We start from the raw sequence: 15,348 nt of genomic DNA on the forward strand, positions 1-15,348 counted from the left end.
GGATACTGAGGCTGGAGGACTGCTTGAGCCCGGGAGTTTGAGACCAGCCTGGGCAACAAAGCTAGACTCTATCTCTACAAAAAGTTAAAAAATTATTTGGGTGTGGTGGCACACGCCTGTGGTCTCAGCTACTTGGGAGGTAGAAGTGAGAGGATCACTTGGGCCTGGGAGGTTGAAGCTGCAGTGAGGCATGATCATGCCACTGCACTCTAGTCTGGGTAACACAGTGAGATTTTGTCTAAAAAAAAAAGAGTATGTCTCAAATGCCATTTTTTTCTAACAAACCTGCTCTAAGTGTAGAATAGATTATTTTTCTAAATATAAGAGAAACAAATATTAGTAAATAAAATATTAAGAACACAGCAGTCCAAAGGAGAAAAATAATTTTAAAAATAATTTTATCTCCTGGAATGAACATTTTAAAGGTATATCTTTCCAATATTTTTCTATGGACATAACTATACATATATATGCATTTTTATAAAACTGGAACCATATAATATGATTTTGATCTGTTAACAATATCTAATGACTTCTTATTAGCTGAATAGAGCATCATCATGGATTTACCATAATTTAAAAAAATAATCCCATATTGTTAAAACACTTAGGTCCCAATTTTTATTAATATCCTATAATAAACAGCAGAGTGTGTAAACAGTCCACATTACTTGTGTAATTTTTCCAATTTGTCTTCTTTATGTGGGTGATACGGTTTTGCTCTGTGTCCCTACCCAAATCTCATGTTCAATTATGATCTTCAGTGTTGGAGGAGGGGGCCTGGTGGGCTGATTGGATCATGGGGATGGACTTTCCCCTTGCTGTTCTTGTGACAGTGAGTTACTTATCATGAGATTTGGTTGTTTAAAAGTGTGTATGTAGCACATCTCCCTTCTCTCTCTTCCTCCTTCTCTGGCCATGTAGGACATGACTGCTTCCCCTCTGCCTTCTGCCATGACTGTAAGTTTCCTGAGGCCTCCCCAGCCATGCTTCCTATACAGCTGGTGGAACTGTGAGCCACTTAAACCTCTTTTCTTTATAAATTACCCAGTTTCAGGTATTTTTTATAGCAATGCAAAAACTGAGTAATAAATACAGTGGTGTTTCTATTTTATGCCCCTCAGCATTTTTTTTTTTTTTTTGAGACCGAGTTTTGCTCTTGTTGCCCAGGCTGGAGTGCAATGGCACAATCTTGGTTCATTGCAACCTCTGCCTCCCCAGTATCTGGGATTACAGGCGTATGCCACCATGCCTGGCTAAGTTTTTTGTATTATTAGTAGAGACATGGTTTCACCATGTTGGCCAGGCTGGTCTTGAACTCCTGACCTCAGGTGATCTGCACACCTTGGCCTCCGAAAGTGTTGGGATTACAGGCGTGAGCCACCGCACCTGGTTGCATTTTTTTTTTTTAAATCACTCTCTGTATTAGGCTGAATAATGACCCTAAAGATATCAGGTCCTATACCCTAGAGGCTGTTCTACCTTACATGGAAAAAGAATCTTGCAGATGTGATTAATTTAAGGATGTTGTGATAGAGAGACTATCATGAATTATCTGGATGAGCCCTAAATGCAAACATGAATGTCCTTATAAAAGAGAGGTAAAGAGAGATTTCATAGACAGAAGAGAAGGCAATGTGACCACAAAGGCAAAGACTGCAGTGACGAGGCAACAAGGCAAGGAACGCCAACAGCCACCAAGAAATAGAAGAGGAAAGGAGTGGATCCTCCCCTATAACCTCTGTAGAAAGTGTGGCCCTCCTGATACCTTGATTTGGGCCCAACAATACTGATTCTGGACTTTTAGCCTTCAGAACTGTAAGAGAATAAATTTCTGTGTCTCAAGCCACCAAGTCTCTGCTAATTTGTCACAGACGCCATAAAGCAACAAATATACTGTCTTAGAGCCATTTACTTTGAATTTCAATTATAATAAAAAGGAATTATCTTTCCCACCTACCACACTTATCTGACTCAAGTTTTTTGAGAACATGTGGTGTATCAAGATCATATTTATATGCTCGGTGCCTAGCATGCTGCTTTGTACATAACGGGCACTCAATAAACATTTGTTAAATTATATTATTAAAATGCCAAGTATACAGAAAAGAATTAATATAGCAGGCCTGAGACTGCTATCCTTAGAAAGGCCTGTTACAACATTGTCTGTGGCTAGCATCTGAGAATCTGGATTTCAGGAGAGTTCCCACCATTCCCAGTACTCATAAGAGTGGCTTACTGTCTGAACTGTTTGCGCAAACAATTTGGCTTATGCTGAATCCCTGCTTTCCTTTTAGGGATCTGAACTTTTGGTACATGCCAGGCAGAGGGTGCCTATATGACCGACCTCCACTATAAACAAGAGACCGTGCCCAGCCTGAATGCTATTGTATTCTAACATCATATTTTTCATCATAAGTATGTATAAAGTATCAGTAACTAATGTCTGTACATAGTTTATTAAAACAATTCTTCTATAGCTGGGCGTGGTGGCTCATGCCTGTAATCCCAGCACTTTGGGAGGCCAAGGCAGGCGGATCACCTGAGGTCAGGAGTTCAAGACCAGCCTGGCCAACCTGCTGAATCCCTGTCTCTACTACAAATACAAAAATTAGCTGGGCATGGTGGCGGGCGCCTGTAATCCCAGTTACTTGGGAGGCTGAGGCAGGAGAATAGCTTGAGCCTAGGAGGTGGAGGTTGCAGTGAGCCAAGATCGCGCCATTGCACTCCAGCCTGGGTGACAAGAGCAAGACTGTTTAAAAAAAAAAAATTCTTCTATACAGGGACATATCAAAGGAAATAAAGGTAATGACATAGCTCAGTTTGTAAATTTTTCCTAAATTTTTGAATGTTATATATGAAATATTAAAAATGAAAAAGTATACTACTTAGTAAAGCCAACAAGTTAGACCCTCACAATAATCTTCTTCGTTATCATTTTCTCAATTTCATTGATAAGAGACATTGAAGCTCAGAGATTTTTACCCAAGATCACACAGCTGGTGTCAGAACACTCTGGCTCCAATGATGTCAACAATTTGCTCTATGAACTTGGTCAAAATACTTCATTTATTATTTTCTGTTTCCTTCTTATACAGAAATCATATCTCTATATTCCATATATCTTATTATAATAGCCATATAATAAAATCAACATGAGATCAGGTGCAGTGGCTCACACCTATAATCTTAGCATGTTGAGAGGCTGAGGCAGGAGGAATGCTTGAGTCCATGAGTTTCAGACCAGCCTGGGAAATATAGCGAGACCCCATCTCTATTTCTTTAAAAAAATAATAAAATAAACATGAAAGCATTTATAAAATGCTAAAGTAATACAACATACAAAGATACATAATTATATATAATGAAGCTTTCCTCCATGGAAGGGGAAAGGGCCAGTGAAACTCTGGATGTTTTTCAACAATTGCAACATTTTTTTCTGTGGAGGCCAAATCAAACCAAAAATACAGACAGTGCTCAATCCATCTCTGAGGGCAGGCAAAATGAACCATATTCCATCTTCTATCTTCTTTTCTTCCCACGTGTTTTTCCCTATTTCATGCCAATTTCATGCCATAATTCCATAATTCCTCAACACTCTATTACTCTTCTTCATCTGTGGCTTTTCTCTGTTCTTATATTCTCTTACCCACATGGGCTCTTTGCTCATCTCTCTAAATACCTGACTTATTTACTATATCCTCTCATGACTTTCAATGACCTTCCAAAAAAGAAAGAGAGAAAGAAAGAAATCTACTTATTTTCTCCATCTTCATTCTCAGGTTTCCTTCTTAATTATATACACTTAACCACAGATAAGGCCAGAGACTTTAAACAAAAATCACATGAACCTTTGTTTGCATGTATAAATTAGAGATAAATCAAGATTTCATTTATTCTATAGCCTCTTTTTGAGAGCTAATATGCAATGAGCTGGAAGTGGAACATGCTAACCACAGAGCTAATACAACTCAATCTGAATATTGGCAGTCAGTCAGGTAGTTATCTCAGAGAATGAAATTAAAAGCAAATTTTAAGGAACAAGGTTAAATTTCTACTTGTTTAGATCACACTTGTAGGCAACAGAAGTGAACAGAAACCTTTAATCTTTGACAAAATTGTTAGTATTGACCTATAATTAGGGATTTATATCTTAAAAAGATAAATACAATGTAAACATATTGCAAGTCATGCTATAGAATATTAAGAGATTTAAAAATAAATAACACTGTCAGAAAAGAAAATCTTACAATAAAAAAGGAGGGCCTGACCTCCGCAAAAACAATTCCTGGATTTTCACTTACACTTCTTTGGCATCTTTAAGTTCTTTCTTTGCACTATTTGCTTTCTGTTGACCCACAAGTTGCTGCTGTCTTTAACATAAATAATTTCCCTTACCAGTTAGCCTCAAACCACTGCCCCCTCTCTACATTTCCTTTTACCACTCAGCTCTGAGAAAGATTACTTTGTGTTCTCTGCCTCTGTTTTCTCAACAACCACTTCACTCCCATAAAAGGTAACTTCTGCCCCTCCACCCCACTGAAATCACAAAGGATCATCAGGCCTGCCAAAACCTGTTCTCCATTCTCAACATCACGGTGGCCTTGACATTACTAACTTCTTTCTCCTTTCCTACAGCCTTTCCAACTGACTTCTCTTCCTACTTATGTCTAGATTTCTTTAAAACTCTCAATCCTTCTGTCTCTCTTGCTCCATCTTCTTTTGTACAGTTCCAAATGAAATATAATGCCCAGATTTTCCTCCTTGGTCCCTTTTTTGTGTTTCATTTTTCCTCTTGAGGATCAGGTCCCACTCTGTGGAAGCTCTTTCTCCCATTCTTATAAAACTGGTTCCTTCTCATTTGTCAAATCTCAGTTTAAATACAACCACTTTTTATAGGCCTTTGTTAGCATTCACATCTAAATTCGTTTTTCCCTATCCCACCAAACACAAACATACCATTAGTCTACAGCACACTACTTTGTTTCCTTCACAGTACTTCGTTTCCTTCACAGTACTTATCATAATTTATAATTACAAATATATATACTTGCTTATTTCTTGCCCTTGCCCTTCTCCTCAATAAGCACAGAGGCCACATCTGTTTTGTTCACTACTGTATACCTGGCACACTGAAGACACTTATGAAATAACCAGCAAATAACTGAATATGTGATCTTATTCATTCCTATTGTATCAACTCTTATAAATGAAAGACTTTTAAAACCTATTGCTACTCCATCCTTGTCTCCAGAATTCCAAATATACCTCTGTAACAAACTGCTTGGCATTTACATGTGAATCTCATCCTACACCTAAAATTCATTATGGTGAAAATTCAACTTACACACTACCATTTTCTTTGCATAAAACTATGTTAATATCTCAAACATAGCATACATTATAATCCGCTTTATTGTTATTTTCCGACTTGAGGTCATGAATTATCCCGTGTTCATCTTTGCCTTCCTCCTAGCATATAGCTCAGTCTATGTATTAACCAAGTACTAAGAAAATGTTAAGGCACTGCTTCCAAGAATCCAAAGCCAACTAAATATTAACTTACCTTCCAGCTCCAGGCTCTGTCATTGCTATTGCACCAATACATTTGCCTGCAGTCATCTGGGGAATAAAGTGCTTAATCTGTTCTTCTGAGCCATGGTTTGTAATATAGGACATGACAATACCTGAATGAATACTAAAACCTGGGCCTGAACAATTTGAATAAGCTCTTAGAATGAAAAAAGAAGAAAAATTAGAGCATAAAATAGCAATAAAAAACGACTATTATAACAACAATGTATTAAGGTCCTATCAAATTGTTTGGTAGTGGCCTATCTCATCACAAACCTATGACATTCCTGAGTGTTTTCTCTTTTTGTTTTTACTAATTTTAAAATTTCTGGTTCCAACACAATAACAGTGGTCTACCAGAGTTCAATGAACACTTATTTAATTGAGAGATAAAATATTTTAAAATATGAATCACCTGCAGTTGTATTCCTCTAACACAGTGGAATAATAACTGTATTCCTCTAATTACCTTTGCCATAAGGATATATTCTAATAAGACGGAGTCTTGGTAAAACAAAGAAACAAAAGAACAAAAATAAAAAAGCAAAAAATAGAAAAAAAGAAAAAAAAGGACCAAAAAACAAAACAAAACAAAACATGGAGTCATGGAGTGAATTTTGTACTTTGCTATTTTCTTTTAAAATTATGACACACATACACACACAGAAATAAAAATTTAAAATTTAAAAATAAATTATATGACACAACAAAATCCTATTTTTTTACATATATTTTAATCTTAAATAGCTGCAAAATATTCCAAGTTGTTTATGTACCATAATTTACTTATCCATTCTCCCACTGCTGGACATTTAGATTGCTTCAACATTTGGAGAACTGTGACCTAACATGACAATGATTTCTTAACACAGCATCTATTTTTCCTATTAAATTATTTCCTTAGGATAAATTCCCCAAAGTGGCATTCTATGTCAAAGAGCAGGAACATATTTTTTAAAATATGTTTTCACCTTTTTAATCCCCCCAAAATTTATTGTTCTAATTTATAATGCCACCAATAGTGTATGTCACTTTCACTGCAATCTTGTCAGCACTGGGTATTAGGATTTTTCATTTTCACTAATTTTATAGATACTCAAAATGATACTTCCAGATCAGTTTAATTTGCATTTGATTGTTACTAAGGATGAACTTTTCTCATTTAAAAAAACCTATTTGCATTTCTTTTTTGATGAATTATTGCTTCAAATTCTTTGCCCATTTTTCAACTGCAATCTTTATTTGTTCTTGTATATTAAAATTCTAATATATTTGATGGAAGTATATTTCTACTCTGCTGTTCTCTTTCAAATATCTTTTCTAAGGGGGAAAAGTAACCATAAGCATTGACGGGAAAAAAAACTATCTCTTTAATTTTCAATAGCACCTATTTCAGCAACTTAAAAGGATTTTCTTATTATCCCACATTCAAAAAATGTGCAAGAGTGCATGAGCGGTATAATCTTTTACATTTTACACTGAATTTTCAATCTTCCAAGATTAGAAAATGTTTGTTTGTTTGTTTGTTTGTTTGGTCATTTCAGAAAGGTGAGTGGTGTGTTTACAAAACAAGACTCAACCTTAAAAGTCTCCATACTTACTGCTCCTCCCAGACAATAGCTGCGGAGTACAGATCCCCTCCAATTCCACCAAGATGCTCTGCAATATTGACACCAAGCAGTCCTTGTTTTCCAGCTTTTTCCCAAACCTCCCTACTTACTTCTCCAGCTTTCTCCCATCTGCAAATAACAAATATTTTAAATTCAGATAATTTTTGAATATTATTTAAATGGCCACAACTTTGAACTTATGAATGATTTTGTGCAGAAATGCATTCTTAATTTAAGGTAGTTATTTACATTAGCCATATGCTTCTATTTGCCTCTGACTCTTTTATCACTTCTGTTCCTCCTTTTTTCTGCTTTTTTTTTTTTTTTTTTTGAGACAGGGCTGTCACCCAGGCTGGTGTGCAGTGACACAATCATGGATCACTGCAGCCTCAAAATCCTGGGTTCAAGCAATCCTCCCACCTCAGCCTCTTGAGCAGCTAAGCCTTCAGGTATCTGCCACAAGGCCAGGCTAATTTAAAAAAATTTTTTTTTTGTAGAGACGGGGTCTTATTATGTTGCCCATGCTGGTCGTGAACTCTTGGCCTCAAGCAGTCCTCAAACCTTAGCCTCCCAAAGCGCTAGGATTACAGGTATGAGCCACTGCACCCAGCCCTCTCCTCTTATTTATATTTGCCATTGTCTTCCCCCATCTTGACTATTTATTGGACTTGAAAATTATACCCACTGATATTCATTGATGTAGTTTTGCTCAGCAGGTACTCTTACATGCAAGCTTAGTTATGGCATGTTGTCATGGGAATTTGCCTAACCTGTATTGTAAAAGGCAATTCTCCTTGGCATATTTCCTTAAAGTGCTGAACTTATGGGACAAGCATACAAAAGCTGACAAAGTAGGGAACCTCATTACAGTTTAAATAGGAAGAACAGGAGAGCAGAAGCACCTTACACCATGGCTCTATATCAAATTAACTTCTGAAAAAATTAGATATTTGTGTAAGGTAGGCAACCTCAGCTTTTCTTCTTTAAAAATGAGAACGGCAGAATGAGGAAACAGATGGCTAGTTGGAGATAGTGAAAAAATATCTGAGAATTTTTGTATTTTTAAGTGGATTATAGTGAGATATGGGGTATTTGGAGATAGTGAAAATATATCTGAGAATTTTTGTATTTTTAAGTGGATTATAGTGAGATATGGGGTATTTGAAGATACTGACACTACAAAAATTTTTAAGACTTGGATTATCATGTGTGTTTTGAATACAGTTCTTGCTTAAAGTAGCTTTGGAAATATTTTTATTATTGACTTAAAATTTGTCAGCTCCTATTATTTTATTTCAAAGCCTTCTTAACATTTTTTCTGGAATAAAATTTAAAAGCAGTGAAGAAATAAACAAGAGATCCTACCAGAGCAAAGTGTACAATGTCTCTTTTTTGTCTTTAAGAAGCTAGTTGAAGCCAGATGTGGTGGTTCACACCTGTAATCCCAGCACTTTGGGAGGCTAAGGCAGGAGGATCGCTTGAGCCCAGAAGTTCAAGGCTGCAGTGAGCTATGATCATGCCCCTGCACTCCAGCCTTGGCAACAGAGTGAGACCATGTCTTAAAAAACACACAAACACACACACAAACAAACCAGTCCTCAAAAAACAGAAGCTAGTTGCTTTTCACCGAAGACTAGTCATGGCTTCTGGCTTCTGAGTTTAGCTTATTTTGGTCATTCTTACCAAGAAGGTATTAGTAAAAACCTAATGGAAGTTACTTTTAATGCTATTTAAAACCATTCTAAATGTTTTAAAGTACGGATGTCTCTGTACTTTATGACAGTTCAACTTACAATTTTTTTACTTATGATGGTGCAAAAGCAATACACATTCAGTCGAAAACATGCTTACTTCAAGTATCCATATAACCATTTTGTTTTTCACTTTAACATATATTAAATATATTTAATATATTACATGAGTTATTTAATACTTTACTACAAAGTAGACATTGTGTTAGATGATTTTGCCTAACTGTAGGCTTATGTAATTGTTTTGAGCATGTTTAATGTAGGCTGGCCTAAACTATGGTGTTTAGTAGGCTAGGTGTGTAAAACCTCACAAACCTATGATGTTCCTGAACCATTTCTCTCTTCATTTTACTAATCTTCTAATTTCTGCTTCTAACATAATAACGGTGCCGAGAATTTTTTTGTTTTTATAATAACATAGTAACAGTGTTAACATAATAACAATGCATTTTTGACTTATGATATTTTCAACTTGTAACCCCATACTAAATTGAGGAGCATCTGTACTAGCATTGAGTGAATTTTGGAAATGAAGCAAAATCTTATTGTAATAGAAATAGATAAGTTTCTGGTCAATAAAATAATAATAATTAGTTAATCAAGAACTATCCAGAGGTAACCAATTGCTTACCAAGGTTTGCATTGTGCTGACTTTTTGGGTTTTTACAGTTTAATTAATTCATGAAGCAGAAAAAGAAAGACTATGAAATTGACTAGTATTTTGTTACCACTTACCCATGGTTTTCAAAAACACTACTCTTAGACTAAGTTGTAAATTTTCAAATTTTCGTATTTGTGTATAGTACATTTTAAAATTCATTTAAAAAGCTCTAAGAATCCTGGGATCTTATAGTACTACAGTGAAGAGCAGTAAAAATGTTAATAAAGCCCTGAACATACTATGTTTTCTGTATAGCAATATATGGCATTCTAGGAAATGGTCCTATAATACCCCTAGTATACATTACATTAGAGGAAAATATGCCACTTACTCTGAGTGATAAGGAATCACTTCTTCTTGGAAAAACTTCCTTACACTTTTCCGGAAAATGTCATGCTCTGGAGAAAAGATTCTTCGAATTCCTATATCTGTTAATTTTTTAGCAGAAGGAGTTTCTAGACGTTCTTCCCCTCCGGAATGAGAACATCTTAAAAATATATATATGCAATATGAAAAGTAAGTGAATTGTTACTCTTCATATCCAAATTAGTGCCACTGAACAACATGGATTTCTTTCACAGAGAAACTTGAGAGGCAAGTAGAAAGAGTTTGAATTATGACAAAGCTGGGTTCAAATTTGGGCACCACCACTTTTGATGGGATCTACCTCATGTAGCTGGAATTAAGAAGTACCTTATCATTATTCAACTCAGTCTCCATCTCCAAATCCTTAAAGAAGATGATGCCTAGAACTCACCACAGGTCTGACTTGAGGTGAAATGCAGTATTGTCAGGTGACATATGGATTACATTATGTAAAATTCAAATAGTACGGTAGAGTAATACTGATAAATTTTCATATCATGTACAATGTTTAAAATAATGCAAAGCCTCCAAAATTAGTATTTTAACCAGAATCACACAATTTCAAATTGCAGGTGTATAAGATGCAAACCATGTTGATGTAATCGCCACATTACAAAGCCAATCTGGGTGGAGATAAAAATACCCATCAATCTCTGATAAAGATTCTGTAAAATGGAATTATTTAAGACCTACTCCCATCCCTCCCACACCAAGCTTCAAATGAGACAGTTTTGTAGCTCCTTTAGTTCAGTGGTCTTCAGCCTTTTTTACCCTTGAAGTACCCCTGAAAGAAATTTTGAAAATCTATGCATCATTTTGTACATTTTCAAGTTCACATCTAAAAAACTTATCATATATTCAAATCTTGCCAAAGGATGCTTTTTCTATTTTGCATTAAATTCTAATTTAGTGTATTTCTTCCTTAGTTGGACCCTGCCTTTTCTTTTCTAGTCCTTATCCAGAAAAGATCTATTTCATGTAATTAATCAAAGTAGACTTAAAGGGTTTTTTAAAAAATAACTTTTTACTATTACATGTTTCTTTCCTTTTTTTTTTTTTTGTTTGAGATGGAGTCTGGCTCTGTCGCCCAGGCTGGAATGCAGTGATGCAATCTTGGCTCACTGCAACCTTCGCCTTCCCGGTTCAAGCCATTCTTCTGCCTCAGCCTCTGTAGTAGCTGAGATTGCAGGCGCCTGCCACACATACCCAGCTAAGTTTTGTATTTTTAGTAGAGACGGGGTTTCACCATGTTGACCAGGTTGGTTTTGAACTCCTGACCTCAAGTGATACACCCATCTCGGCCTCCAAAGGGCTGAGACTACAGGCATGAGCTATTGTGCCCAGTCGCTATTACAACCTATTTCTAAGTTTTCCCTAAGTATCATTTTTTTTGTGGCTTATTCATTCATTTAATTAGCAAATATTTACTGAGTGCCAATTCTGTGCCAGGCACTGTTCTAGTAACTTGGGATACAATAACGAACAAAGGACTAAGATGAGGACAAAGATTTTGGCTTTTAAGCTTACATTCTAACAAAGGGAGACTGAATAAACAATAAACTATAAATATGCAAATTATATAATACCTTAGAAGGTGGTAAGTATTATGGAAAAAGAAAAGTAGAGAAGGGATCAGGAGTATGTGCCTGGGGGGAGGCAGAGACAGAGGTTGCCGTATGAAATAATGTAGTAGGCGGGGCTTGGTGGCTCACACCTGTAATCCCAGCACTTTGGGAGGCCGAGGCCTGAGGATTGCTTGAGCTGAGGAGTTTGAAACCAGTCTGGGCAACATAGTGAGCCTTGTCACTAAAAACAAACAAACAAACAAACAAAAAGAAAAGAAAAGAAAAGAAAAAAAGTGCTGCAGTCAGGGTAGGTTAAACCAGAAAGGTGAGATTTGAGCAAACCCTTGAAGGTGATAGAGTTAGCCAGGCATACCTCTAGAATAAAAGAATTTTAGGACAAAAGAACAACTAGAGCAAAGGCTGTATGTCTGAATGGTGTCTGATGTGTTCTAGAAAGAGCAAGGAGGCAATTGTAGCCAGAGTAGGCTGAGAAGAGTAGATGAGGCCAGAGATTCTAGGAAGAAGAGATAACAGGGGACCAGGACATGCAGGGGACCTTGACCATTGTGCTGTTGCATCAAATAAACTAACATCTACTTTATCCCTATAATGGAAATGATCGGCTCCTTTTTCTTGCTAGTAGAGATAAAATTATAAAGCACGTATTTGTCCATATAGATTTTCCATACTTGAGAGTTTCCCTCAGGAAAAAAATATGCTGAGATTAGGAAACTGGGGCTGTAAGACACCGAATCATTTGTCAACATAATGAGTAAACAATAGAGCCAGAATTTAAAATCGAGTCTTACTGGATCTTAAAATTGAATAGCCTATACTGTGTTAAGGAAATCTCTGCAATATTTTTAAGTAAAATACATAAAGACATAGGAAAGCAAAAGAAATGCCAAACGAATAAAGACTTTCAGGTCAGTCAAAGGTGGTCAAGAGAGAATATGCAGAGGGAAGAAAATCAAAACACTTGGCAGCAAGTTTATTGCAACATGTATTTCTCAGTCTAAAGATGAAGAAATCTGTAATGGAAAAATTGGCATTTTTTTCTCTAAGGCAATAAACTGCAACTAATCTTATTGGCTAGGCTATTATTGTTTTTTTAAAGTCTCCTACATTTTAAAAGGGAGACAATCTCCACCAGCACCTTCCACACACCTAGAAGCTGGTTATAAATACACAATCTCAGGCCCCATCCCAGACCCACTGAATCAGAAGCTGTATTTTAACAAGATTCCCAGGTGATTCCTTTGCACATTAAAGGTCAAAAAGCTGTTACAACAAAACTGTAGCCCCCCAGCCCATTCAGAGGGTCTCTCAGGTCTCCCTTTTTCCAGTGTTCTCTATTTGAGGGTAGATTTTCTTGCCATGCTTCAATCAAACTAACTTACGCCAATGGATAATACAGAAGCAGATATAGTTATCTGGTTATCTTCTATTATGCCAGACATTAAGGGAGTTGTAAAAATGTAAAACAATGTCACTCTTTTCACTTTTTTTCTGTTTAGGAAAAGTTATTTTTCATAAAAACTGTTATTTATGTTAACATGTAATGAGCTTCTTATTGTAACTTTTAAATAAACTAAATATTTGTAAAGTTTCTCAGTTATGTAGATACCTTTCGATAACGACAGACGGATAGATATAACCTACATAAACAAAAGTCCTTTGAGGTCCTGTTTAAGAGCATAAGGGAGCCCCGTTATCAAAAAGTTTTGAGGCAGCACTTTGGGAGACCGAGGCGGGCAGATCACGAGGTCAGGAGTTTGAGCCCAGCCTGGTCAATATGGTGAAACCCCCGTCTCTACTAAAAAGATCAGCCGGGTGTGGTGGCGCGTGCCTGTAGTCCCAGCTACTCAGGAAAGCTGAGGCAGGAGAATTGCTTGAACACGGGAGGCGGAGGTTGCAGCAGTGAGCCAAGATCGCGCCACTGCACTCCAGCCTGGGCGACAGAGTGAGACTCTGTCTCAAAAAAAAAAAAAAAAAAAAAAGTTTGAGGATCACTGTCTTATAATGTTCCAAGGAAGAGTTAAGTATGTATCCTAAAGAAAAGTCACCTTCTCAGTGACGTCTTCCCAAATCTCCCCAGGAAAAGTAGGCATTTTGTTTCATAGCTCTCAAAGTTAGAGTAGCTTACACCAATGCTGTCATTCGCAAATTTGCCAGTTCCTTCACCCTTATTAAATAATGAATTCTCCATGCTTCCAATTTGTTTACCCAGTGAATAGATGTTATGCATCAGACAGTATCTGAAACTTTTGATCATATTATAAACACCACCTTAGTAGTCACTGAACTACTTAGACTCTGTCTTCATTAATCCTCTGTATTTAGTTACATTTGTTGATATATCTAAAACTAATTTCCTTGTTTGATGGAACCCTCGCCAGGTCATTTCTAGCCCAGCTTGTCCTGGACAATTCTGGTCCGCGCCGCAGCCCGGGCACTGAGTCCGGGTCCCAAGTTCACTACCGCGCGGCGAGTCTAAGCCGTGGGGAACGCCGGGTTCACAGCTCGAACTGGGACATAGATCGCAGCCCGCGCTCCTGCAGCCGGACCCAGGGGGTGACCACCTCCTCCCAAAACGCAGGCTCCCGGGTCCCACTGCAGGCCGCTGAACTAGACGGGTTGGATTGGGGCTCCGGAATGAACTTCTGGAGAAATCTTTCGGCTTCCCCCGACGTGGGCTCGGCGGTCTGTTCTCGGGGCGGCACGGCTGACACCCCTTTTTCCTCCGCCCAGATGCTGGTTGCACCCAGTCCGCGGGATCCAGGAAAGGAGGCCAGCTCTAGCCCGGCGCCGGAGTTGGGGAGCACTCCCAGCCGCGCGCGCACCGCCCTGCTTCAAGCCAGCGACAGGAGTGACTCGCTGCCCCACCCCACAGCCTCCGGGCCTGCAGCCGCGGAAGTCCCGGCTGGCACTCACCGCGCGGCGGGCAGCTGGCGCGGCGCACGGTGGCCGCCCAGGACGCGTAGGGACCCTCGGAGAAGGCGCGCGGCCATGTCCGAAACACAGGGGCGGCGGGGCGACGGAGGCGACTCTGCGGCTACTCGGCGACTAGGGGCAGGGTCCCCGGGAGGGAGGACGATCAGCTGAGGCGTCCACCTGTGGTGTCCTCCCAAAAAAGCGCTCGCGCGCGCCCTTCCGGAGCCCCAACCACGCCACAGGCTGGTCGCGAGGGAATACGCCCGTCTTGGCTGTCAGCAACAGGATTTTACAGCGAAACTGCTGCCTTTGCTTGCAGCATTCTTTCTTGTTTATCGAAGCAGCTCTGAGCCTTTTTAGGGTCCTGAAGCGCTTTGAGTAACGGATGAAAGCTATGGAGCCCCCAAATACGCGCAAATACCTAACCATAAAAATGGACGTGAAGTTTATTTTGTAACCTTGGAAATTGATTTACTTAAAGTAGGCTGAATAGTTTGAGCAAACCCTTGAAGGTGATAGAGTTAGCCAGGCATAGCTCTGGGAGCCCATGCTATTTATTGGTAATAGCAAGTAGAACGAATTAATCCGACACAGGATTTAGTAGAGACAGGATTTCACCGTGTTAGCCAGAAAGGTCTCGGTCTCCTGACCTCGTGATCCTGCCGCCTCGGCCTCCCAAAGTGCTGGGATTACAGGCGTGAGCCACTGCGCCCAGCCCGTTCTGTTAATTCTTAAATGTCCAAGTTCAAGTACATCCGTTGAACAATTACTCTCGCCCTCAGTGACATTTCAACTAATAAAAGCATGCCCTGTAGAACTCTCAGGTAAAAGATGTGAAATATCCCTCAAGGGAAACATAAATGGCTCAAAGGGTTCATGAAATCCTG

General features: G+C 38.5%; 1 protein-coding gene across 1 annotated transcript in view; it reads right to left on the minus strand.

Annotated features, from left to right (window-relative positions):
- The window catches only part of ACADL (acyl-CoA dehydrogenase long chain), a 38,879-nt gene extending 24,011 nt beyond the window's left edge, over positions 1–14,868 (minus strand). Inside the window, exons 1-4 of the mRNA XM_003806970.5 lie at positions 14,462–14,868; positions 9,928–10,083; positions 7,176–7,313; positions 5,567–5,731 (exon numbers count right to left, since the gene is read on the minus strand). Of these exons, the coding sequence (XP_003807018.2) occupies positions 5,567–5,731; positions 7,176–7,313; positions 9,928–10,083; positions 14,462–14,538 (536 nt within the window). The 5' untranslated portion in view covers positions 14,539–14,868. The remainder of the gene's footprint in view (positions 1–5,566; positions 5,732–7,175; positions 7,314–9,927; positions 10,084–14,461) is intronic.
- Positions 14,869–15,348: the final 480 nt, after the last annotated feature.

The sequence above is a fragment of the Pan paniscus genome, chromosome 13, assembly GCF_029289425.2.
Source record: "Pan paniscus chromosome 13, NHGRI_mPanPan1-v2.0_pri, whole genome shotgun sequence".
NCBI classification, from domain to species: Eukaryota; Metazoa; Chordata; class Mammalia; order Primates; family Hominidae; genus Pan; species Pan paniscus.